The sequence below is a fragment of the Geotrypetes seraphini genome, chromosome 4 (genome assembly GCF_902459505.1).
Source record: "Geotrypetes seraphini chromosome 4, aGeoSer1.1, whole genome shotgun sequence".
Lineage (NCBI taxonomy): Eukaryota > Metazoa > Chordata > Amphibia > Gymnophiona > Dermophiidae > Geotrypetes > Geotrypetes seraphini.
Window position 1 is genome coordinate 220,157,321 of NC_047087.1, and position 24,647 is coordinate 220,181,967.

At 41.4% G+C, this 24,647-nt stretch overlaps 1 protein-coding gene and 1 long non-coding RNA gene across 3 annotated transcripts in view; one reads left to right on the top strand and one right to left on the bottom strand.

Annotated features, from left to right (window-relative positions):
• The window catches only part of RASGEF1A (RasGEF domain family member 1A), a 374,005-nt gene that overhangs the window by 343,115 nt on the left and 6,243 nt on the right, over positions 1-24,647 (top strand). For both annotated transcript variants that reach the window (XM_033943511.1, XM_033943510.1), the window contains 7 exons: positions 5,582-5,803; positions 6,161-6,235; positions 9,517-9,609; positions 11,107-11,209; positions 11,886-11,965; positions 19,165-19,356; positions 21,211-21,334. In XM_033943511.1, coding sequence (XP_033799402.1) covers positions 5,582-5,803; positions 6,161-6,235; positions 9,517-9,609; positions 11,107-11,209; positions 11,886-11,965; positions 19,165-19,356; positions 21,211-21,334 — 889 coding nt within the window. The remainder of the gene's footprint in view (positions 1-5,581; positions 5,804-6,160; positions 6,236-9,516; positions 9,610-11,106; positions 11,210-11,885; positions 11,966-19,164; positions 19,357-21,210; positions 21,335-24,647) is intronic.
• Positions 1-24,647, bottom strand: part of LOC117359994 — a 43,808-nt gene that overhangs the window by 8,527 nt on the left and 10,634 nt on the right. Inside the window, exons 2-3 of the long non-coding RNA XR_004539340.1 lie at positions 18,682-18,784; positions 4,691-4,747 (exon numbers count right to left, since the gene is read on the bottom strand). This is a non-coding gene — a long non-coding RNA (uncharacterized LOC117359994). The remainder of the gene's footprint in view (positions 1-4,690; positions 4,748-18,681; positions 18,785-24,647) is intronic.

Sequence of the window (24,647 nt, forward strand, 5' to 3'; positions counted from 1 at the left end):
GTCAGGCAGGGAGGAAGTCCGCGCATGTGTGGACATCCTCCATGCCCGACAAGAGCAGGCAGCGGGGGAGGTGGGGGCGGGGATGGGCGGAACTGGAAAGGCCTGGGGTGAATCTATTGGATTATAAAATCAGGCAACCCTAAGGTACGATTCTAATAAAATTTAGGTGCACTGTATTGACTCATGCTTAGTGCAGTCTAAGTGAGCATAGGTGTCGCTAGGCATTCTAACTTTAGACGTACCCAATTTATGCCAATGTTTTTATCGCCTAAATACATACACCTAAATTAGGCACTTACCAGAGCCTAATTTGCAGAGGCACCTAACTCGAAAACACACCTACAGTCTGTCCCTAATCACACCTACTTTTACGTAGGCACGTTGGACTAGATGTCTACTTTTAATAGAATCGTGTTTTTCAAGTTGTTTGACAAATTTATCACATAATTATGTCTTTTTTAACATTGTAATTATTTAACTAACTTTTAATCCTGGCTTTTTAAAATCTTATAGCATGTATGTATTTCGCTGATTGTTCAGTTTCTTATGGTGTAAACCGCCTAGAACTCTCGGGTAATGGCGGTATAGAAGAATAAATTTATTATCAAGTATCTTACGGGCCGCATCGAGGCGGAGGAAGATATCTTCTTTTTCAAGGGTCCCACGACAACAAGAGGGCATTCGTTGAAAATCAGGGGCGGGAAACTACGAGGTGACACTAGGAAATTCTTTTTCACTGAAAGAGTGGTTGATCGCTGGAATAGTCTTCCACTACAGGTGATTGAGGCCAGCAGCGTGCCTGATTTTAAGGCCAAATGGGATAGGCACATGGGATCTATTCACAGAGCAAAGGTAGGGGAGGGACATTAAGGTGGGCAGACTAGATGGGCCGTGGGCCCTTATCTGCCGTCTATTTCTATGTTTCTATGTTTCTATTTCAATTAAGTCAAAGCCAATTATTAGGTGTTAAGTGCCAATAAGCCAATTAATTAAATAATTATATGTCATGTCTGTCCAAGATAGACCCTGCTCGGAAGAGCTTACAGTCTATCTATTAATTATTAAAATGTACAGTGCTGTGTACGCCTTTCAGCGCTATAGAAGTGATAAACAGTAGCAGTAATAAGTCAGGGGCCTAACTTTAAGTGGACTGTATAGAATTTCTCGCATAACTTTTTTTTTTCAGTTGACATGTGCTAATGAGAACATTAGCGTGCAACCTAAAAAAACGCCTCGGAAACTGCCACGTTAGAAATGGGCTTAATCGACAGGACAGCCCCACGTTAAAACGCACTAAGGTTATCTCCTTAATGCAGTTTAGTAAAAGGGCCTACGAGTTTGCGCCTAAGGCAATGGCGGGTTGAGGTGGGTTCCAGGGAAAGGGGAGGTCTGGCCCACCAAGACTAGGCAGTTGCCTAGGGCAGCAGTTTCTTGGAGACAGCAAAGAGCAGGTATAAAGTAAAGCGAGATGTCCTGACAGCCACACAAAATCAAAAAAGCATCAGCATATTACTTTAACTTGCATTTTTGTAGAATTTTTGTGTGATGGTCATGATTGTTGAGTTAATTATCAGAATCTTAGAGAGCTACAGGTAGTTGAGGTGAATGTAAGGTTAAAAGTTCACCTGGGCACCCACCAGCTCTGAGAGAGGGTTTCTTCAGTTCTTTTGAAAAAACTGCCCTGGATGGTGAGGGCACTGGTACAGTTTTGCTGGAAATAATTCTGAAAGGTGGCCCAGGCAAAGTTTGTTTTTCGGCACAGCACCAGCACGGTTTCCCTCTGTATGACCATAAGCTTAGGGTTACCAGATTTTTCGGAACTAAAATCTGGACCCATGGCCTCGCACCCAGGCCCGCCCAGTTCTACCCGTCACGCTCCATTTTGCCCCCAGCCCTGCCCCCTCAACCAGTTCACTTGTCGGGAGGGCCTCTGCGCATGCCCTGGTGTGATGCGATGATGTCACACACAAGCGCCTGATGTCGCCACGTTGCATCCACGCATGCGCAAATGCTGTCCCGATTTCACTCCTAGATGGAAGCTTTTCAAAACCCAGACCAAGTGCTGGGTTTTGAAAAGCCGTCCGGACGCCCAGACATGTCCTCTGAAAGGAGGACATGTCCAGGGAAATCCGGACTTCTGGTAACCCTACATAAGGTCAGTGTCAACCTTGAAGACTGAAGACAGTAGAAAGAAAGAAGAGATGTTTTTGTCCAAAATAATGATGTGAACTTATAAATAGTCTTGGCATTTTGAAGTCAGCCTTTTGAAGGCTTTAGAAACGCAGATGGAAAAGCTGGGACAGTTGAATAGTATTTTGGGCCTTGTTTCATTCATGAAGAAGAGGTTGACATAGGAGAGATTTGACAGTACCAGGAAGAGAATGAAGCAGTGCAGTTTGATGCAATTAGGCAGGTACAGCAGTCGTCAAAGAAATGTTAACATGTGCAGTGGCAGTACTGCAGGACTCCTGACTTTTAGAACAAAAAGGAGCTTTTTTTATATTGGTATAATAAGAACAAAGATGGCAATAAAGTGTGGCTCTCCTGAAGCTTTCCTAACAGCACGAAACATGTTGACAGTAATCTAAGAGTGAAAGGAGATGTGCCATTAACGTTTGACATTTTGAGCTGAGAAATGTGGGCTTTTAGCTCTTAGGATATGAGTGCTTTAGGCCTTTATTGTTTGAACTTGCAAGGAAATGCACAGCCATTACAGCCAATCTACAAGAGAACATTACTAGCTGGAAGGAACAAAAAGGTTGCTTTTATTCATGTAAAGTTTCAGTGTACAATATTTTGTTTTCCTGTCGCTTGTTTTTTGTGTCTAGCTAAATGTGTGGGGTTTTATTTTTTAATTTGGCTTTTTGCTACTTATGCAATGTTGTATTTGACTATTAGATGTAACATGGAATGAAGCAGCCTGTTGCCAATACTTTCCCCCATAAATGTTTTGTGGGAATTATTGCTAAAGGTCAGCCCGAGAGCCCTCGTCTCGATCGGTGGCTGCAACACGGGGATGGCGGGCCTGCGTCTTCGCCCATTGGGATGAGCACAAGTTAGGCAGGTTCAGGGAAGAGAGGAGGCAGCTTAGTGGTGGCTGGGTTTTCCCCGCCACTGAGCAGCTTCCCGAGAAAACATCTCTGAAAACAAAAAGGTTAAAAAAAAAAAAATTTTTATATAGGAAAATTAATTTTATTACCTTCCCTTATGTTCTTTCCATTTACGGTTTTTTTCGTTAATCTAGCTTAACACCGATTTTGTAACTTTACCCCTTTTTTCCTCCTGTATCCAAGTTTGTCAGTATGTTTGTTCGTCTCGCCCATTTTAAATAGTATGTTAATTTTATGACTTACTTTTATATTTTGGTTGTAACTCGCTTAGTAAATTATGGATAAGCGATTTATCAAATACAAATAAACTTGAATAAACTTGAACTTGATAGGTAGAGGAGCACGGGGCTTTCGGACGGGCGGAGCTGATAAAGCCGGGACCTCCGAGGTGGCATTTTCCCGCCAACTCACCCCTTTTAGTTGAGTAGGTTGCTGATATGTGGCTCGGAACGGCAGTTATCCTGAGCTACTGACTGCTGGGGCTCATTGGGAGATCAGCAGGGTCTGGCAGGGAGCCATACCCGGGGTTCTGGTGACTCGGTTAAAGGGGCATGTAGGGACATGCCACCCCTCAGGCCCTTGCTGGTTCGGGAAAACAGTTTTTGTTATGTGAGTGTAATAATTTAACTGGTTGTTTAATAAACAGAGCTGTGGCTATTTATACCAAGAAGAGTGTTGTCTGGTTATTAGGTGAGAGGGGCGGTTCAGGGTGGAGGTGGAGGGTTGGGGACAATAGGGCCAGTACAGATCCCGCTGTTACTATACATATCACCCTGAGATTTTTCCCTCTTTTTACCTTTTCTGAGGAAAATATTCTTTGAGTATAGAAGATTGTAGAAAAGGAATTTTAACTTTGTTTTGTCAAAGTGGGAATGAGGTTTCAGAATGGAAAGGAAGGATGAACTAAAGTATAATCATTGTGGGCAAAGCTCAAGAAAATTGCATGTGGTAAGAAGTACAAAGAAAACTTTTTTAGGTCAGTGGCTTGATAATTTTATGATAGGGTGCCTGGGTTTGGAGGCTGAGAAGGCACTCGGTCGCAAAATTACGGCAGAAGTCATGGGTAGATGGACGCTCCGGACATTTATGCCTGCTTGGGAGCCAAGCCAAATTCTATATATGGTGCCATAAAAATCATCGCCAAATCAGCATGGCACTTGGCATGATTTTATAAAAGGCTCCCTCTGTATAAAGAATCACATTTACTGGCCCCACATTTAGGTGTATCCATTTAGGCCATGGAAAACCAGGCCTAAATGCCTGCCCCTAAGTTATGCGAAGATCGGGCATATTCTATAAAAATGTGTCTAATTTTATGCTCCTCCCCTGGCCATGCCTATTTTTGAGATTCGTGCACCAGAAGTGATGGCATACCACTTTATAGAATGTGCCTACTAATTTGTGCATGTACAGTAATTTCTTATTTGTGCCAATTATCATCAACTATTATCACCCCTAATCCCCCATCTTCCACTTCTCTCACCCCTTCCACCAATGATCTGAACTCTCCTCTTACTCCTTCTTATTGTTCATCCCCAACCTGCTAACTCCAATGACTTGTACATTCCTTTCATGCTTACCTCAACGACTTCGTTGCTTGTAAATCTGATTAATTGATGTGAACCACCTAGAACTTCCTGGGTATGGCGGTATACAAAAATATAGTTATTATTATTATTATTATTATTAATAGGCAATTATCGGCACTGATCGGCTTGTTAATTAAGTTGCACAACAAAATTGGCGGTGTGCCATTGATTTGCATATGCAACCTATGGCGCCATATACAGAATTTGAGGGTTTGTTAATAAGATATGCATTTCCATCTAAACATTGACCACGCTGTACCCAAAATCTACCCCAGAACATGCATGAACAAGTGTCAAGTTATAGCACATACCTTCATAACACCATGCATACACATGCATAACCTGTGGGGGTAAATTTAGATGCATATAACAGGGCTCCCCATGTGAAAAAAAATACCCATTTTGTGACCAAAGTTTAAACACTGGCAGTGAGTGGCACAGTGGTAAGAGCTGTGGGTTCAAATCCCATGCTGCTCCTCGTGACCCTGGGCAAGTCAATTAACCTCCCCCCCCCAATTAACCCAGGTAGATTAGATAGAGTATGAGCTCACCAAGACAGATAGGAAAAAATGCTTGAGTACCTGAATGTAAACCACTTACCCCCCTCTTTTATAAAGGTGCGCTAAGCTTTTTAGCGCGTGCTAAATATTAGCGCATGCTAAACACGCGCTAAATGCTAACGTGTGCATTTTATCCTATGGACGTGTTAGCGGTTAGCGCACGCATTGATTTAGCGTGTGCTAAATCCAGGCTAAGACGCTTAGTAAAAGAGGGCCTTAGGCTATAAGTGGTATATAAATACTAAAAATAAATAAATATGCGTTCACAAGACAAAACACATCCTTCTAATGCTCGCTGTTGCTTTTTCTCTCCTCTGGACAGGAAAATGGAACGGTAAAGAAGAACATTAGCCAGATGACTCAGAATCTACATCTGACCCTCTCGACGCGCAATCAGTATCAGGAGATCAGAGAGAAAATCCGACAGCCAGTCCCAGACAAAGGTACCATCCTGAAAAATAAGCCTCAGTCCGCCCAGAAGGATATACTGAGCGTATGCAGTGACCCTTTGATCCTCGCCCAGCAGCTTACTCATATTGAACTGGTAAGATGATTGTCTTTTGCAGTGGCTCAGAGCTTGTGGTCAGCTGTATTTATCTCAGCAATTCTATTTTATTGTTCTTGGATTGCTCATAACATACAGTTAGTAGAAGCAATGCAGTGAAAATAATGAAGGAATTCAGGACCATAAAGGAGAGAGAGAAAGACCTATAGCATTAACAGAATGGCGATGGTGAAAAGCATAAAATAGCTGTATTGAGACAATTATACTTTTATCTTGGCGTCTTACTGTTCCTAATTGCAGACTTCATTTTATTGCTAACTGCCAAATATATCTGGTTTTCTTATTCCTTAATACACAGGTTGTCTGAATTCATGTCTACTGTTATTTTTTTTGCAGGAAAGACTGGGGAACATTTATGCAGAGGACCTCATGCAGATTGTCAGCCATATGGATTCTTTGGAAAACCATAAGGTGTGTGGGTATATGTGTGGAGCAAGGAGGAGGAGGCACAGGTCAAGGAAATTAGTCTGTCACAATTTGTCTCTGCCATTCCTTGCCATATGAAGTTCTTGGAAACTTAAGTATGACCACAGGAAGTTTTCATCTGGAAGGCTCAGGGGTGGTCAACTCAACTTATCAGTTGCATCGATGCAGAAACGAGCAAGGCTTCTGTGTCTGGCTGCTCCATGTGCCAAGTCTGTCCTGTCAATGTAATCTTTAACGATGCAATCCTGCCAACATTGTTGATGGCAGCAAAAACTTGTCATCACTCTTCCTACAGTCCTGACATGGCATGGGGGAATTGAGATCTGGGTGTCATTCCAAATATTTGTTACTTCCCATGCTGGCATTCCTGCCATGGAAGAAGAGAGCAGTCAAGATGCCCATAGGTCATCTATTTGGCTCTTCTTCTCTGCCTCATGAAGGGCAATTCTAAATCAGACACATAGAATTAGGCATCTGATAGAAGTCTATTCAATAAGGGTGTAACTATGTTCCTTTATAGAATACCAGTGTAAAAACACAAGTGAAGTAGGAATGATCATAAGTGAAATAGGAGTGATCTTTGCCTGAGTGATAGTAATGAGTGAAATAAAAATGTGTGGCATTCATGCAATAATATACTTTTCTTATGGCGCATATAGGTAGATGAGGCTATGTAATAAGTGATGCACAAATCCAGGCTAAGATATGCAAATATTTGACTCAGATTTATTTGGATAATTAGAATCAAATTTAAGTTACTTCAGATCTGATTATGAGTTGTTAGTTCTTAAAAAAAAAAATCTGATTTATATGAATCGCTGCTAATGGCACTTAGTGACATCTAAGGCCAACTCTGCCCCTAAACATGCTTACTTAGGTGTGCGGCATCACTAGGTGCCCGAGTTTTAGCCCCTTCCCCTGTTTTCAAGCTGTGCAGCATTATAGTTTTGTACTCCTGTTATACTGTAGGTATGTGACATGGAAATGGTATAAAAAAAAAAAAGCACAGATAAGGATAGTCAGATGTAGTTATGTATAAGCATCATGTTCTTATCTTAACTTTTGAAAGTGGATGCATGGTGAGCGGCCACTATCAAAACCATTGTTGGAGTTTGTTTCAGACTCACTATATTCCTAAACAGAATTTTCTGGTAGGATGGGGGGAGAAGAATGAAAGGAAAGTACAGTATCTTCATAAAGGTGGTTAATAAATCGCAAGAAATTAAATAAATATTCCTATTCAGAAAGAAAGTTATTCTAGCAAGAGCCTTGCTCTTCCTATCACATCTGCCCTTGGAGAAGAGAGGCCTAGTGAAATTAGTAGCTGGCTGCCTGCACTCTGCACTGTCCGAAGGAGCATTCCAGTTTTGGTGCAAAGGGATGCAGCTAATTGATGTAGGGTTTCCTCAAGAGCCCTTAGGTTATGGCCACCAAATGTGAGGGACAGAGGCTGAAAGAAAAAAAAAAAAAAATCCAAAATGGTGTCTGTTTTGTTTTCTAGCACATATAGGGCTCCTTTTACAAAGGTGCGTTAGGGCCTTAATGTGCGGAATAGTGGGCTTTAACTGCCCCGCGCGCTAGCCGCCACCGCTTCCTCTTGAGCAGGCTGTAGGAACATAGGGAGAGGGGAGACATGATTGAAACATTTAAGTACCTCACGGGACGTGTCGAAGTGGAAGATGATATTTTCTTTCTCAAGGGACCCTCGGCCACAAGAGGGCACCCGCTCAAACTCAGGGGCGGAAAATTTCATGGCGACACCAGAAAGTATTTCTTCACAGAGAGAGTGGTTGATCATTGGAACAAGCTTCCAGTGCAGGTGATCGAGGCAGACAGCATGCCAGACTTTGAGAATAAATGGGATACCCATGTGGGATCCCTACGAGGGTCAAGATAAGAAAATTGGGTCATTAGGGCATAGACAGGGGGTGGGTAAGCAGAGTGGGCAGACTTGATGGGCTGTAGCCCTTTTTTGCCGTCATCTTCTATGTTTCTATGTTTCTATGATGGGTCATTTGGCCTTTATCTGCCATCATGTTTCTATGTTTCTATAATCAGAAAGTTCTATGACATCACAATGCAGGTGTAAAGAGCCTTAGCCTATAGGAAGAGGAGATGCAAATGTTAAGAGCCTTAGCCAATAGGGAGAGGAGGAGAGAGTGGCTGCTGCAGACACCAGAAAGTATTTCTTCACAGAGAGAGTGGTTGATCATTGGAACAAGCTTCCAGTGCAGGTGATCGAGGCAGACAGCATGCCAGACTTTGAGAATAAATGGGATACCCATGTGGGATCCCTACGAGGGTCAAGATAAGAAAATTGGGTCATTAGGGCATAGACAGGGGGTGGGTAAGCAGAGTGGGCAGACTTGATGGGCTGTAGCCCTTTTTTGCCGTCATCTTCTATGTTTCTATGTTTCTATGATGGGTCATTTGGCCTTTATCTGCCATCATGTTTCTATGTTTCTATAATCAGAAAGTTCTATGACATCACAATGCAGGTGTAAAGAGCCTTAGCCTATAGGAAGAGGAGATGCAAATGTTAAGAGCCTTAGCCAATAGGGAGAGGAGGAGAGAGTGGCTGCTGCAGACACCAGAAAGTATTTCTTCACAGAGAGAGTGGTTGATCATTGGAACAAGCTTCCAGTGCAGGTGATCGAGGCAGACAGCGTGCCAGACTTTAAGAATAAATGGGATACCCATGTGGGATCCCTACGAGGATCAAGATAAGGAAATTGGGTCATTAGGGCATAGACAGGGGGTGGGTAAGCAGAGTGGGCAGACTTGATGGGCTGTAGCCCTTTTCTGCCGTCATCTTCTATATTTCTATAGTTCCGGTGTGCGCGCTAAAAACGCTAGTGCACCTTTGAAAAAGGAGCCCATAGATTAAAGCTGTAAATTCTGGTAATCAGTAAGTCATTGCAGGAAGTGTCAGTACTTTAAAAGGAGAGATACATATGGGATATCTATCGATTTGTAAATGAATACACACACACACACATAATTTTCTTTGTTGCTGTCTTTTCATCCTTTTGGCTTAGAAACTGCCCAGTAATGGTTTTTCTCACTAGGTGCAGCTGGGTTTTTATTTAAAAAAATGCTGTACAGTTAATGGGTGCTTTTTAATACTATACACACAAAACGGGATATTTTAACTAATTGCCTGGCATTCTCTCATTAAATACATATGCAGTTAATGAGTGCCGACAGGATCCATTTGCTATAATCTTTATTGGGGATCACAGTGTGGCTCTTCTTTTCCCTTTCAGTGCCGAAGCGATATCACCAAGACTTATAATCTGGAGGCTTATGACAACTGGTTTAACTGCCTTAGCATGCTGGTGGCAACAGAGATTTGTAAGGTATGTGCTGTACATCTGTCTACAAGTGTGGAACTCTGTTTCTGTGGACATTTAAATAGAGGTTATACTTGAAACACTGGCCATTTCCTGTGAGCGATCTGCACGGGGCAGGAGCGTGGCAAGATCGCTCCTGCCCCCAAAAACCCGCTAGACCACCAGGTAAAGCTTAAGGGGGGGGGGGCTTACAGGGCGTAAAATAGCCCCAAAAATTAAAATGTGTTTTTTTTTGTTTAAAATCGCGAATAACCGAATCCGCGGATGCTGAAACCGCGGATTCGGAGGGGGGGAGTGTATTTTAAAATACACTCTGGCCTCAATTGGCAGCCAGTGTAATTTAGGGCTCCATTTACGAAGCCGCGGTAGCGGTTTTAATGTGCGTAATAGCGTGCGCTAAACTGCCAGGCGCGCTAGCCGCTACCGCCTCCTCTTGAGCAGGCGGTAGTTTTTCAGCTAGCGCGGGGGCAGTGCGTGATTAAAAGTCATGCGCGTTAAAGCCGCTACCGCGGCTTCGTAAAAGTTGCCCTTAATTTTAAAAAGGAGTAATTCTTTCAAATTTCGGTACCTGATGGATCAATCTTTCTGCCGTGTTATGTAAAATCTGCATCCATTTTAATATGTCTTATTGCAACCTGCATAAATCTGATTGCAATAATTGAATGGTGCCATAGTGAGAGAATGAAGAATTTGAAAAAATTCAGGCTGTTGACAAAATTGTCATTTTTATGTTAAACTGTGCCTGCTGTACATCGCCTTGTGTGAATCTCTTCATAAAGGCTGTTAATAAATCCCAATTTAATAATAATAATAAAAAAAGAATGAATGTGTGTGAGTGTAGGTTGAACTACTTGTGCACTTTAACCCATAGGAGGCGGACATGCTGCTGGTGGATTTTGAATTTGCCTAAGGATGCATGTGTAAATGCGTGTAGATGCTTTTAATTGGTCACTTTTTAAAGTACACTCCCCCCTGCATATTTGCAGGAGTTAGGGACAAAGCCCATCCTTGAATAAGAAAAATTTGAGAATAGGTTTAGGGCTGATTCTGAACCCCGCCTCCCTCCCGTTTCCTGGACCTCTCCACACTTTACTTTTAAAGCCTGGCTTCACTCAAAGAGCCACTAGCACATACCTCAAACTGCATTTGTAGAGGATGTTTGGGTGGTGATCATGATTGAGTTTACATATCAAATTTTGGGCGACGGAAGAGGGCCTGCAGGCTAGGGGCCTAACAGTTATTTATAGGGGCAGAAGATGAAGGTCTGCATAGGGCGTCCACCACCCTTGCATTGGCTCTAGATGAACTTGTCTAAAGCTGCTCCTAAATCATCACTTAACACCAAAGTGCTCTCTGATGTTCTGAAAATCCTTATCCCACAAAAATTATCTAAAAAATAACTGCATGATTAAATTCATGAGTTTTGTTTGATTATTAGGACTTGATTACCTGCCACACCTGTCTCTCAAAGCACCTAATAAAGAAATTTATGCCGCCTTCTAGGTCGTGAAGAAAAAGCAGCGGACCAGGGTGGTTGAGTTTTTTATCGATGTGGCTCGAGAATGCTTCAATATTGGCAACTTTAACTCCATGATGGCCATTATTTGTAAGTACCCACATCTTAAGGAGTAATGAAGGATGCTTGAATTTGCATACACTGAGAACGCAGGCACATCACATGTATTAGTTTGCTGACTGTGCATGCACCCTCCCTGCTGTGGCACTCTGGCTGCTTAATGAAATGTGACCCCCCCACCCCACCCCCTTGGTGTCCCTGTTCCTGTCATGCGAACTACTGCTGAGAATGTATTTACAGTATTAATACCATACGGCAAAGAATCACCACAGATATATTGCTACAACCCACAAAATATGCAAGGGAGAGGAAACAGTACTAATCTATTTAGTAACAAAATTTATATACCGCCTATAAACAAAGCGATTTCCATAAAATAAACATACATAATTATGAATTATGAAAACAAAACAGGAATTTTATTTAAGAATGCAATTCTGAGATAGATATATGCAAATTGTAACCTGGAAATTCTAATTGTTTGTACTAGAAGAGTTAGGATCAAGTTTGGATGCAACGATAATAAACTTGTTCTGTAACTGTCAAATTGTAACCGCTCAACTATATAATATGTATGTTTAACCTGTAAGCCGTTCTGAGCTATTCAGAGACAACAGGATGGAAAATGAATTAAATAAATAAATATAACATGTTTAACATGTAAAAGCAGTGTGGGAATTTAAATACGGAATGTTTTCTCTTCCAGCCGGGATGAACTTGAGCCCTGTAGCCCGATTGAAAAAAACCTGGTCCAAAGTGAAAACGGCTAAATTTGATGTTCTAGAGGTAAGTTGTGGATGGAATTGGGTTCCACAGTATGAGTGGGTCTGGAAGTGTCCCAACTGTAGGAAGATGCTAATATTCAACTTTAGATGCCCCCACCTTCCCTAAAAACTCTTTGTGCCTAATTCTGACCCCACCATCGTAAAGTACCCATGTCTGTTTTGTTACTTCCTCCGCAGTTCCCTACCATAGTTTCCTGTTTGTCTGATTAGATTGTAAGCTCTGCCAAGAAGGGATCGTCTCTTACATGGTTAATGTAATGTACAGTGCTGCATGCAGAAATAAGTAGTAATGGTGACGAAGAAACATAGAAACATGATGGCAGATAAAGGCCAAATGGCCCATCCAGTCTGCCCAACCACAGCATCAATTACCTCCTACTCTCCCTGAGAGATCCCACGTGCCTGTCCCATGCTTTCTTGAATTCAGACACAGTCTTTGTCTCCACCACCTCTTCCGTGAGACTGTTCCACGCATCTACCACCCTTTCCATAAAAAAGTATTTCCTCAGATTACTCCGGAGCCTATCACCTCTTAACTTCATCCTATGCCCTCTCATTCCAGAGCTTCCTTTCAAATGAAAGAGACTCGACTCATGCGCATTTACACCACTTAGGTATTTAAATGTCTCTATCATATCTCCCCTTTCCTGCCTTTTCTCCAAAGTATACATTTTGAGATCTTTAAGCCTGTCTCCATACGCCTTATGATGACCATTTTAGTTGCCTTCCTCTGGACTAACTCCATCCTATTTCTATCTTTTTGAAGGTGTGGCCTCCAGAATTGTACACAGTATTCTAAATGAGGTCTCACCAGAGTCTTATACAGGGGCATCAATACCTCCTTTTTCCTACTGGCCATACCTCTTCCTATGCACCCTAGCATCCTTCTAGCTTTCGCCGTCACCTTTTCAACCTGTTTGGCCACCTTAAGATCATCACATACTATCATACCCAAGTCCCACTCCTCTTTCATGCACAAAAGTTTTGTACCCCCAAAACTGTACCATTCCCTCAGGGTTTTTGCATGACCTTGCATTTCTTAGCATTAAATCTTAGCTACCAAATTTCAGACCATTGTTCAAGCTTCACTAGTTCCTTCCGCATATTATTTATACCATCAGGGGTGTCTACTCTGTTGCAGATTTTGGTATCATAGGGTAAACAAGGAAAATTGCCCTTCCCTTTTGTGAATAAAAAGTACACCAGCTAATTTGCTACTCGGGCACTTTGATCCATGCTCATAGGGTGAGGAGACATGGAGCTGGCCATCCACCTCTGAGTTTTCATTTTGGTTTAGGTCATGGCTGTTTAGGTTGTACTGGTATAGATCACAGATGTCCCTGCTTCAAACAGGTGCAAAGTTTGCTAATGTTAATGTGCCTGGGGTTTGGGGGAGGGGGAGTGCCACCAACCTCTGCAGTTACAAAGGGAAACTCTGCAGGGATTTTCCTTTGAAAATGTGGTTGCAGGCCTAGAAGATTATCATGTGGGAGTTTAAATGTAGAACTGAAAATCAACACAGGATTGTGGGTAATACAGTTAAAGAGCTGTGGCTTAATGATAGCTTTGCAGTGACCTGATGAAGCAAGTAAACGTCTCAAAGGGCTGTCATAATGTATGACTTCCAAGTGAAAGATATACCCTACAGTTTGTTAAACTGTCTTTCGACATAGCTGTGTGGGCTGAAACAACAACTACCCAATTTTTATAACAATAGAGATAATATTCAAACCCTGCAACTAGCTTGCAAGCTAATTTTCAAAAGAACCCCCCTCCCCCCCCCCGTGCAGCATTTCCTTTATGAATCTGGTCTGGTAAGAACTAGACTGCTTTCTGACCACATATGTTTGCACCTGGAAAAAGTACCCATAGGAAATGCACACAAGACTTTCAGAATGCAAACCTTGGCTCACTTATAACTTCCCCTCCCCTAATCTAGTTGCTATTCCTCTTACTCCTAGTACTTGTTACAGCTGCTGCTGCTACACATAAGAACATAAGAGTTGCCATACTATGACAGACCAAAAGGTCTATCAAGCCCAGTATCCTGATTCAACAGTGGCCAATCCAGATCACAAGTAACTGGCAAGATTTTGTGCTGCTTATCCTAGTAATAAGTAGTGAAATTTCCCAAGTCCATCTTCATAATGGCTTATGGACTTTTCTTTTAGGAACTTATCCAATTCTTTTTTTAAACTCTGCTAAGTTAACTGCTTTCAACACAATCTCTGGCTAGGAATTTCAGAGTTTAATTACACATTGAGTGAAGAAATATTTTCTCTGATTTGTTCTAAATTTACTACAGAGTAGTTTCATTGCATGCCTTCTAGTCTTAGTATTTTTGGAAAGAGTAAATAAGCGATTCACATCTACCCATTCTGCTCCACTCCGTATTTTATAGACCTCTATCATATCACCCCTGAGTTGTCTCTTCTCCAAGCAGAAGAATCCTAGCCATTTTAGCTTTGAAGGTGGATTAGAGATATTGATGAGAGATATTGATGCGACCTGGTTGTCTGTGCACAGGAGGAGAACCTGAAGGTAGAGAAGGTGCTGGAAGGCCTTGAGAGCATAGAACATGGCTCTGAGTTCCAGGAAATTGATATGATGTTGACGCTCCTGAGGGGTCCAGAGTCCTTGGGTGCAAAGATCTCCCATGTGAGCTCCCCATGCATAGGGGGAAGCATCCGTGGTTATGATCATGGAGTGAGGGGGTAGATGAAAGAGTAGACCCCTGGAAAGATTGGAGGAGTTCAACCACCATTGAAGAGATCGCTGAAGAGACGATGTCACAGAGATGGGATGAGAAAGAAGATGATAAAGGGGATGGATCTCCTCTCATATGAGGAAAGACTAAAAAGGTTAGGGCTCTTCAGCTTGGAAAACGGAAGGCTGAGGGGAGACAGGATTGAAGTCTACAAAATCCTGAGTGGAGTAGAACGTGTATAAGTGGATCGATTTTTCACTCCGTCAAAAATGACAAAGACTAGGGGATACTTGATGAAATTGCAGGGAAATACTTTTAAAACCAATAGGAGGAAATATTTTTTCACTCAGAGAATACTTAAACTCTGTCCCGTCCCAGTGAATTTTGTCGCTGTCCCTACCCCATTCCTATAAGCTGTCTTTAACCGCACGAGCCTTGAACACTTATGTTTTTAAAGTGTTTGAGACTTGTGCAGATGAGGACAGGGACAGGAAAAGAACTCGCCAGGACGGAGGGAAAAGTGTGTTTCTGTAACATGCCTTAAAGCGGTCCCTTGGTCTCTCATTGCCTCAGATACCCACTTACAATGAGTTTCTGCTCCAAAGAGCATTCAGACTGTGTAGAATGTCTTGTAAATTGTCCCTGTTCAGTTTGCCATATAACTTCCACAATAATAGTTCAATGCAAAGCTTAATAAAATTTCCAGGAAATGATGCGAGATTAATTTTAATGCATAAATCATAGTTCACATATGGAGTACAGCGCATCAGCAAGCAGTGAGTAGTGTCAATAACTGCATGGTCTGTTCAGCGGGTAACCTCGTTGTTGCAAGGGGTATACATTTAAAGCTGACTTTCAGAGAGAGCCAGGATCCTATTTTTAAAGGTTGCGTGAGATTGTTACAGAAATGGGAAAAGGGATGTGTAAAGTTTTTTTTATCTCGAAGTCTGCTCCTGCAGTTTACTGCCAGACTGGTTGAAAATGATTAGAAAAGTATTTTGGACATAGGCTAAAATGCAGAGATGCCAAATCAGGATTTTGTTGTGCTCACTAGAAAGTTATCTCACTCTTATACTCTTTGAGCCCCTTCTATCACTCATTAGAGCCCCAGTGCCATAGGTGCCAGCTCTGTGGCTGCTTGGGCACCTCCATTATTGAGCAAAGGCCCCAATGCTCAAAAGCTTTCCTTGCTGGTAAGACTTGTTAAATCTTACTGGCATGAAAGCTCTGTGCCTGATGCTGAAAAGGGTTCCTGGGAACCGTTACCGATCCTCGCAGCAGTCACCGAGAACCCTATGCAAATGCATTACAAGGATGTCATTGCTATTTAAGTAAGCTCTCCTTGTGATGCACAAAAGGAAATGCCCCACACCCATCCCCAAAAGAAATTTCCAGCAGGTCTGGACCTGCAAGTAGCTGTTGTGCGTTGCACACAACACACGAACAAAAGTTGCACTTTAAAAAAAAAAATTCAAGAAAGCAAAACAGAATACACAGGCTGAATTCCAACAAACAAAATGCCATCACAAACTTAGTAATATGACATCCCCCACCCCCTCCCACCGAGTGAAACGAAACAGAAAAATTCCCCAAACAAAGAGTCTAAGAGTAAGTAAAATAGGCCAACATACAAGGTATCCCAAGGTCGTCATGGGATACCTCTCCCAACGGCCATACGGAAGCCAAGTTTGGCAAAAGGAACCACAAGTGTCTGTGCGTAATTCGGTCAATTTGGACATCAAATAAAGTTGGTCAAGCTTGAAAAGCAAATTAGACTGAGCAGGAAGATGAGGCTGTTTCCATCAGGAGGCCACAGAAAGCTTGGCTGCCATAGCAACCAGTGCCACAAAGTGAGCTTGGTCGCGCTTCAATCTAAGGGAAGGTTTATTAAGCAGAAAAAACATCCATACGAAAGAATACAGAAGAATGCAAAACAGTAGACACCAAAGTATGTACCATCTGCCAGAAAGTCATAACTCAGGAACAATCCCACCATATATGCTCAAAGCTCCTCAGCCCCCCACAAACTCTCCAACAAAGCCCATCACCATACCGAAATAGTCGGTAGCAGTTTTTCCGGGGTATAGTACCACTGAAATAATATCTTATAGCCCTGTTCAGTCAAGGGGGTGGCCAAGGATACCCAAAGCAACGCAGTATAAAGCTGCAGTTGCACCCACTTTTTTTACTTTTTATTTTTTAAACCTCCCGATCAGCTGAGTGGCACTGGAGCTGCAATCAGCTGAACCGGCAGGGGAGAAGGGAAGAGACACGATCAGATGAGTTGGCACCGGAGCCACGATCACGTCAGAGCAGTAAACAGCTGTGCCGGCGCTAGAGCCGTGATCAGCTGAGCTGGCGCTGGAGTGTGTCCGGTGCAGGCCAGCTGATCACAGGCAGAGGAGAAGAGTTGATTTTTCATTTGCAGTGGTGGGACAGAGAGGAAGAGCTGTGCCTGCAGTTGCTCTTCTGAACAGGCAGCAGGCACAATTCCTCCTCCTTTTACTGGGGCTGCACCACACAAACAGCATGCATATAATTTGCATTTGATTGTGCTGAGCATCATCACCCTGTAAATGAAAATCGCTCCCAACACGGTATTTATTACTCTGTTCTCAAAGCATTGTGCATCCTGCCCTCAGTCTGTCCAAGAAGGTGTAATTTGTGATTGGTTTGGCATCCTCAGTAGTTCTGAAAAATTGGCTTCTATGCCCAGTGCCACTGCACTTATCCTGATCACTGCTTTTAAGAGAGACAAGCCTAAGATAAGAACAGCCAAGTGGCCCACCCAGTAGGAAGAAACCTAAGCACGCCATCCTGTGTACTTTACCTCTCCTTGATATATCCCTTTTCATTCCCTATACCTATGCCCTGAAACGTGCTCAAAATTTTAGCCTTTGAGAGCAGAGCATGCCTCTGAAAATTCTCTCATACTGCTTCCTCTCTGTCTATAACCTTTCAGAGGCAACAACAACAAATAAACCCAGCATATATCATTTTGTTTTGCCTTTTTAATCTACAAAATCTGACACTTAAATCTTGCAAGATTTTGGAAAAATCTCACTCTTTTGCCACTGCTGTACAAAATTGTTTCTCCGTTTTTGGAATGGTAAATATCACTCTTTGGGATGGTCAAACCTTGGCGTCTCTGAAAATAAATACATATAATGAACAGCTGTTTTCAGGCTGTGGATTTTTATATGGCAACACCTAAAATTCTTAAGACTGGAACGATTACTGAATGTGAAGAGACTGTATTGGAAATGTTTGCTTGTTTTGTTCCCCTTGAAGTACGGGGAATCCCACCACTATCCTCTCTGCTTTTCACAGGGAAAAATTCATTTTGCAGAGTTCCTACAGCACCAAGCCACATGTTTTATTTCACAGTCCCAACCACATGTGATTGATGAGGAAGTATAACATTCTGAAAGAGAGCGATGACCTTGGTAATTGTCATCAATAGGAAACTGTGCCCGTGGACTCCTTTAAAATGCTCACAGACACAGGACATCTGTTTAAAACAAGAAATCTGCCCCGGGCCTTCACTAGTAACTTTCAGCTTCCAGCTTTAACAGCTTATAGTTAAAGCTTGCCATCTAGTGGTATTTATGCAGTAACACACCATGTATCAGAAAGGCCACACATTTGCAAAAGAATTTACTTATTAAGGAAAAGGGGTTGGAATTTGATATACTGCCTTTCTGTGGTTACAGTCAAAGTGGTTTACATATTATATACAGGTACTTATTTTGTACCTACCGCCTGCAAGCCCAGACTCTATTAAAGTGATGTACATTCGGGTACAGTGGGTATTTTTCTGTCCCTGGGGTTTCACAGTCTAAGTAATTCATATATCTGAAGTCCTAGAGGGTTAAATGACTTGTCCATGATCACAAGGAGCTGCAGTGAGATTTGAACCAGACTGTCCTAGCAAAAGAGAGTAGCAAAAGCAAACTTTCCGTAGTGAGAATGTTTCCAGCATTTAGTGTGAAGGGAAAATTTTAGCATACCATTTATTTAGCTTATTAGACCTGCAAATTGGTGCTTGCAATTTTCCAGTCTGTTTTTGAAGACTCGGGCAGAGCATGGCAGTATTGTATTGAAATGATGAATCTATTAAAAGAAAATGTAAATATTCAACTTCTAGGCTGAGTATCTCATGTTGCACATGACTATCTTGTAATGTAATGTAATGTAATTTATTTCTTATATACCGCTACATCCGTTAGGTTCTAAGCGGTTTACAGAAAATATACATTAAGATTAGAAATAAGAAAGGTACTTGAAAAATTCCCTTACTGTCCCGAAGGCTCACAATCTAACTAATCTTAATTGAAGGGCTAGCTAAGGTATACAAAACCCAAGGTTACATGCAATGTAGCTTTAATTGGCTAAGGCTCTGGTTTCCATGGAGATAACAGAAAATAGATATAAAGAAAACCCTTTAAGGAAGAACTCAGAGGGCTGATTATATGTGTATTTTGTTTAAACAGCATCATATGGATCCATCCAGCAACTTTTGTAATTACCGCACAGCCTTGCAGGGGGCAGCACAGAGATCACAATCAGCCAACAGCAGCCGGGAGAAAATAGTCATCCCCATTTTCAACCTCTTCATCAAAGATATCTTCTTTCTACACAAAATACATTCAAACCGTTTACCCAATGAGCAGATTAATTTTAAGGTAAGGTTTGAAAGTTTAGAATTTCTGAAGACCTGGCTGTTCAAAGAATCTTTTTACACATGATGGCACCTGTATTTATATTGCACTGAAAAGCTAGTAATCAGATTTTTGTGAAAACTAAGCTAACTTGCCAAATGCCCTGTAGTTATGCAATATTGAAGACATTTAACATTTGAATGCATTTTCAAGCCTCTTACAAAAGTTCAAAATACAGTATTTTTAGATAGGTGGGACATATGTTGAACCAGAACCTAGTACTTTATTAGTTTTAGTAAAGAATTACTTCATGTTGATTTATTCAAATAAATCAGTTTTTTGGACTTTTATTTACACTCTCAAAAGTTACTGTATTTTGATTTTTTGGGTAGTATAGTGGGAGTGAACATGAATTTCACATTAACTCTTTTTGTGATGGTGTTGGTTCATATTTTGGAGATCATGGGTAAGATAGACATGGATTTTGTTGCTGGGAGAATTGATGTTGATGTAGTTGGGATAGTATTTCTTTTTTTTTTTTTTTAATTCTTTATTCATTTTCAAATTTACAATAAGTGTAACAATATATCCAAACATATATGGGGTAGTATTTCTAATGTAAGAGTGGGAAGGATTTTACACACACATTTTAGTGACTCCACCCCAAATCATGCCGCCATGTGATTTGCATAAATATGAGGGGGTGCTGAAAAGTTCTCAGCCTAACCAAGCTAAGAATGGCGTGAATATGTTCAATCAATGATCTGAAACAATGTCAAAACATAGAATTTTGTTTCTGCAGTTTAGCACTTAACAAAATAACACTCTTTTCAGCTACAGTGGCAAAATTATGCTCAGAATTTAGGAAGTTAGTTGGTTGGTTGGGTTGAGAACGATTCAGCACCCCTTCGTATGTGTGTTCTTGTCATATGAACATAAGAATAGCCTTACTGGGTCAGACCAATGGTCCATCAAGCCTAATAGCCCATTCTCACGGTGGCCAATCCAGGTCCCCAGTACCTCGCCAAAACCCAAGGATCCAGGGCAAGCAATGGCTACCCCGATGTCTTTCTTAATAACACACATGTACATAACCTAGATATAATTTTATAGAGGCCTTTTATGTGTTTAAAATGGGATGTACTTGGCTCCTTAGAGAGCAATTTTCAAAGTGATTTCCACAAATGAATACTGCTTATTCCCTGTTAATTAAGTGTCCGACAATTGCCCTTCCTCAATGTGGCAAAAAGCAGATGCTTCAGAAAATACGTACTTCGTGCTGTGCCTTTAGGCACCATTTCTGGGCCGGATTAAAGTCACGGGAGGAAAAAGTATACATATAAATTATATTTTCAAATTCAGATGCATACTTTCCAACCAGATTCTACCCAAAGTAAAAGCTGAGCCATTTTTCAAAATGAAAGGACACATGCCTTGTGTTCAAATGTCAAGAAAAATAGGATTACCAGACATCTGGGAAAACCTTTTTAGAGGACTGTCCAGGCTCCTGGATGGACTTTCCAAAACCTTGCATTTGTATGGGTTTTGGAAAACCCCGAAGAGCTCCTGGCAGATTTGGAGGGCCTCTGAACCTGCACAGATGATGTCATACACAGCTGTAGCTTGTCTGGGAGAAGAGAGGAGGCTTTGTGGAAGTGGGGCTTGGGGCAGAACATGGGTGGAGCTAGAAGCAGAACAGGGTCTGATCATGTGTCCGGGGTTTCCCAGAGAAAAACAAAACCCTAAACAAAAAGCGGCTTCTTTCAAGGTGCTAGTCTACTCAATGCCAGCATCCGTTTTCTGCACAATCTACATAAGCAGAAGTGGTTTTCAGATGGAAGAAATTTAAAGCACTGTCATTTTGGTTTCTCTTTCCAGAAATACTGGGAGATTTCAAGACAGATCCATGATTTCTTAACCTGGAAAGAAGTGGAATGCCCTTTTGAGAAAGACAAGAAGATCCAGACGTATTTGCTCACTGCACCCATCTACACTGAAGAAGGTAGAGCTCCATGCCTAATGCATTCTAAAACACTCACATTCAATCCACAAGCATACTAAATGTTTTTAAATTTCTTCCCAGGACCTCAGCGGTACAATTCATGGCTCAAACATATTTCATTGCCATAAGCTTTATGAACCAATTTGTCACAGGTTCTTAATCTAAATATTTCAATTTCATTTTGTAACGTTCAATGAGTTTAATGAATCTTAATGAAACTTAGCTTTCAAGAACTATGTAATCTCACAGGTACGCATGGCCAACATATTTCGCAAATCACTTCCTCAAGGACATTCTCCTAAATACGAGGGTTATTTCATAAATAACACACACTATTTTTTAAAATTTACATGTTTTATTTTTTTTTCAAGTATTTTTTTACAATCCTTCAATATAGTTTCCCTGCTTTGCAATGACCGAGTCCCAATATCCGGGAAGCTTCATTATTCTATCCAAGGCACCATTTTTGTTCAGTTGCCGAATGGCTTGGGTACCGGCAGAAGAAAGCTCTTTCAGAGATTCAAAACTATGTCCACACATAGGTAGCTTCAATGTTGGAAAAAAGTTGAAGTCTGGTGGACTTATGTCTAGACTGTAAGGAGCATGAGGTAATACCTCCCAGCCATATTTGCGTAGTTTTTCAATGATGAGTGGAGAGTTCCATCTTCCCTACAACCAAAAAAATTTTGATGAGCTCAATCAAAAGTCAAAAATGATGATTTTTGCTTATGGTCATGAAGGCATCATCATCGCAGACAAAAGTTCCATGTGGAAGAAGTGTCACAGCAGTGTATTATCGTAATTGTTTTGCAAAAAAATGCACAGAAAAATGCACAAAACTCGACCTCAGTTGCTCTTGGATGGGCTACTCATTCTTCACGACAATGCTCACCCGCATATAGGGAATGTCATCATTGAAAAACTACGCAAATACGGCTGGGAGGTGTTACCTCATGCTCCCTACAGTCCAGACATGAGTCCACTAGACTTCCACCTTTTACCAAAGTTGAAACAACCTATGCGTGGCCATCGTTTTGCATCTCTGGAAGAGCTTTCTTCCGCCGGTACCCAAGCCATTCCACAACTGAACAAAAACAGTGTCTTGGATGGAATAATGAAGCTTCCCAGATATTGGGACTCAGTCATTGCAAAGCAGGGAGACTATATTGAAGGATTGTAAATAAATACTTGAAAAAAATAAAACATGTAAATTTAAAAAAAATTAGTGTGCATTATTTATGAAATGACCCTCGTAGGATACAATTAATAAGAATTGTAATTCAAGTACCCCTTATTATATAACTCAGTTCATAAAAGTTACCTAACCAATAACTTATGCCATAACGACAGTGGCGTACCTAGGGTATGTGGCACCCGGGGCCCATCATTTTTTGACAGCCCCCCCCCCCCCCCCATGTAAAAAAATTTTTTTTTTTTTTTTTGCAATAACCATGAAATGGAATAAATGGTCAGAATAGAAACAGGCAGTGAAAATTTTCTTTTATTGAACCTCATATATGTAACCATTATTCCAAACATAACAAAACATAAATTATGTCTAAATTGTCATGACATTAGAAGTACATATGGAGTAGTTGCAGGCAGTGGCGTACTTAGGGTATGTGGCACCCAGGGCCCATCATTTTTTGACACCCCCCCCATCTATATGAAAAATATGATTTTTAGTACCAATCTACATATCGCACCACAAGAGTGTACCGAGGAAAAGGCTGCATCTTAAACACTGCAGTGAGCACTAGAACACCAACACATACATTGTAAAACTAAACAAGCCAGATCCCGCACAGTCAATTGGTCCTGTAGTCAATGCCAACTGAAAACTATGTCTTTTTCATACACACAGAACAGAGATACACCCTCGCCCAAAATGGAATAATCACAAACTAAAAATAGAAATATGTAGACAAAAGTTAAACTGATCCGCCAAGAAACCAGACCCTGGATACAATGCAACACCACAAAAAACAGTAACACATGTCCTCTAATACAGTGCAAAATATAAAGACAGTAGATGTAAATTTGAAAAAACTGATACATAACAATCACCACTTTATAAATTAACAAATAAAAATAAAACAAATAATGAGATATAAAAAAATACAATTTTATTGGACTAATCCCCGTAAGCTCGGTCCCCATCCCCGCAAACCACCTGATTCCATCCACACAAGCCTTGAATTGTTTATATTAAAGTATAAAAAGAAACAATATTCTGTACAATTGTCAATTTATAAATCAGCGTCTTCTCCCCACTCTCTTCCCCATTTCCCTTCAGCATCCTCAGCCCACTCTCTCTCCACTTTCCTTCAGCGCACGCACATAAAAACAAGCAAGTAATTTTATATCATTTTCATTCTATTCATTCATAGAAATTAAAGTCTAGATAATGCCAGTCACATAACAAAACATGATTTTACAAAAATAATTCCCTGCAGTCAAGCCTGCAAGGATTATTAGATGTCTTTCAGCAGTTCCCCTCCCTCCCTCCCCCTTACCTTTGTGGCCAAGTCAAAATGATCTACCAACAATAAAATTTTAAAAACACAAAGCACGCTGTACGCAGAGAAAATGTTAATTATCATTTATATTCTGCGGGTTTTCAAAGAGGTCAAGGCAGATGACTTTATGCAATGTCACCTCAGTAACAACTATACAAAAATAGACAAATATTCCCCCTCCCTTTTTACTAAACTGCGATAGCGGTTTTTAGCGTAGGGAGCTGCGCTGAATGCCCCACGCTGCTCTCGACGCTCATAGGCTCCCTGCGCTAAAAAACTCTATTGCGGTTTAGTAAAAGGGGGCCATAGTGCAAAATATAGACAGCAGATATAAATTTTCAAAACGGACACATTTTGATCACTAAGTTGAAAATAAAATCATTTTTCCTACTTTTTTGTCTGGTGATTTCATGAGTCTCTGGTCCTTCTTCTGATCCTTCTTCTTTCTCTCTCCCCCTGGCTCCCCTCTTTATTTCTGCCTTTCTTTCTCTCTCCTCCTGGCCCCCCTCTTTCTTTCTGCCTTTCTTTCTCTCCCCCTTGACCCCCCTCTTTATTTCTGCCTTTCTTTCTCTCCCCTTGGTCCCCCTCTTTCTTTCTGCCTTTCTTTCTCTCTCCCCCTGGCCCTCCTTTCTTTCTGCCTTTCTTTCTCTCCCCCTTGACCCCCTCTTTATTTCTGCCTTTCTTTCTCTCCCCTTGGTCCCCCTCTTTATTTCTGCCTTTCTTTCTCTCCCCTTGGTCCCCCTCTTTCTTTCTGCCTTTCTTTCTCTCTCCCCCTGGCCCCCCCTCTTTATTTT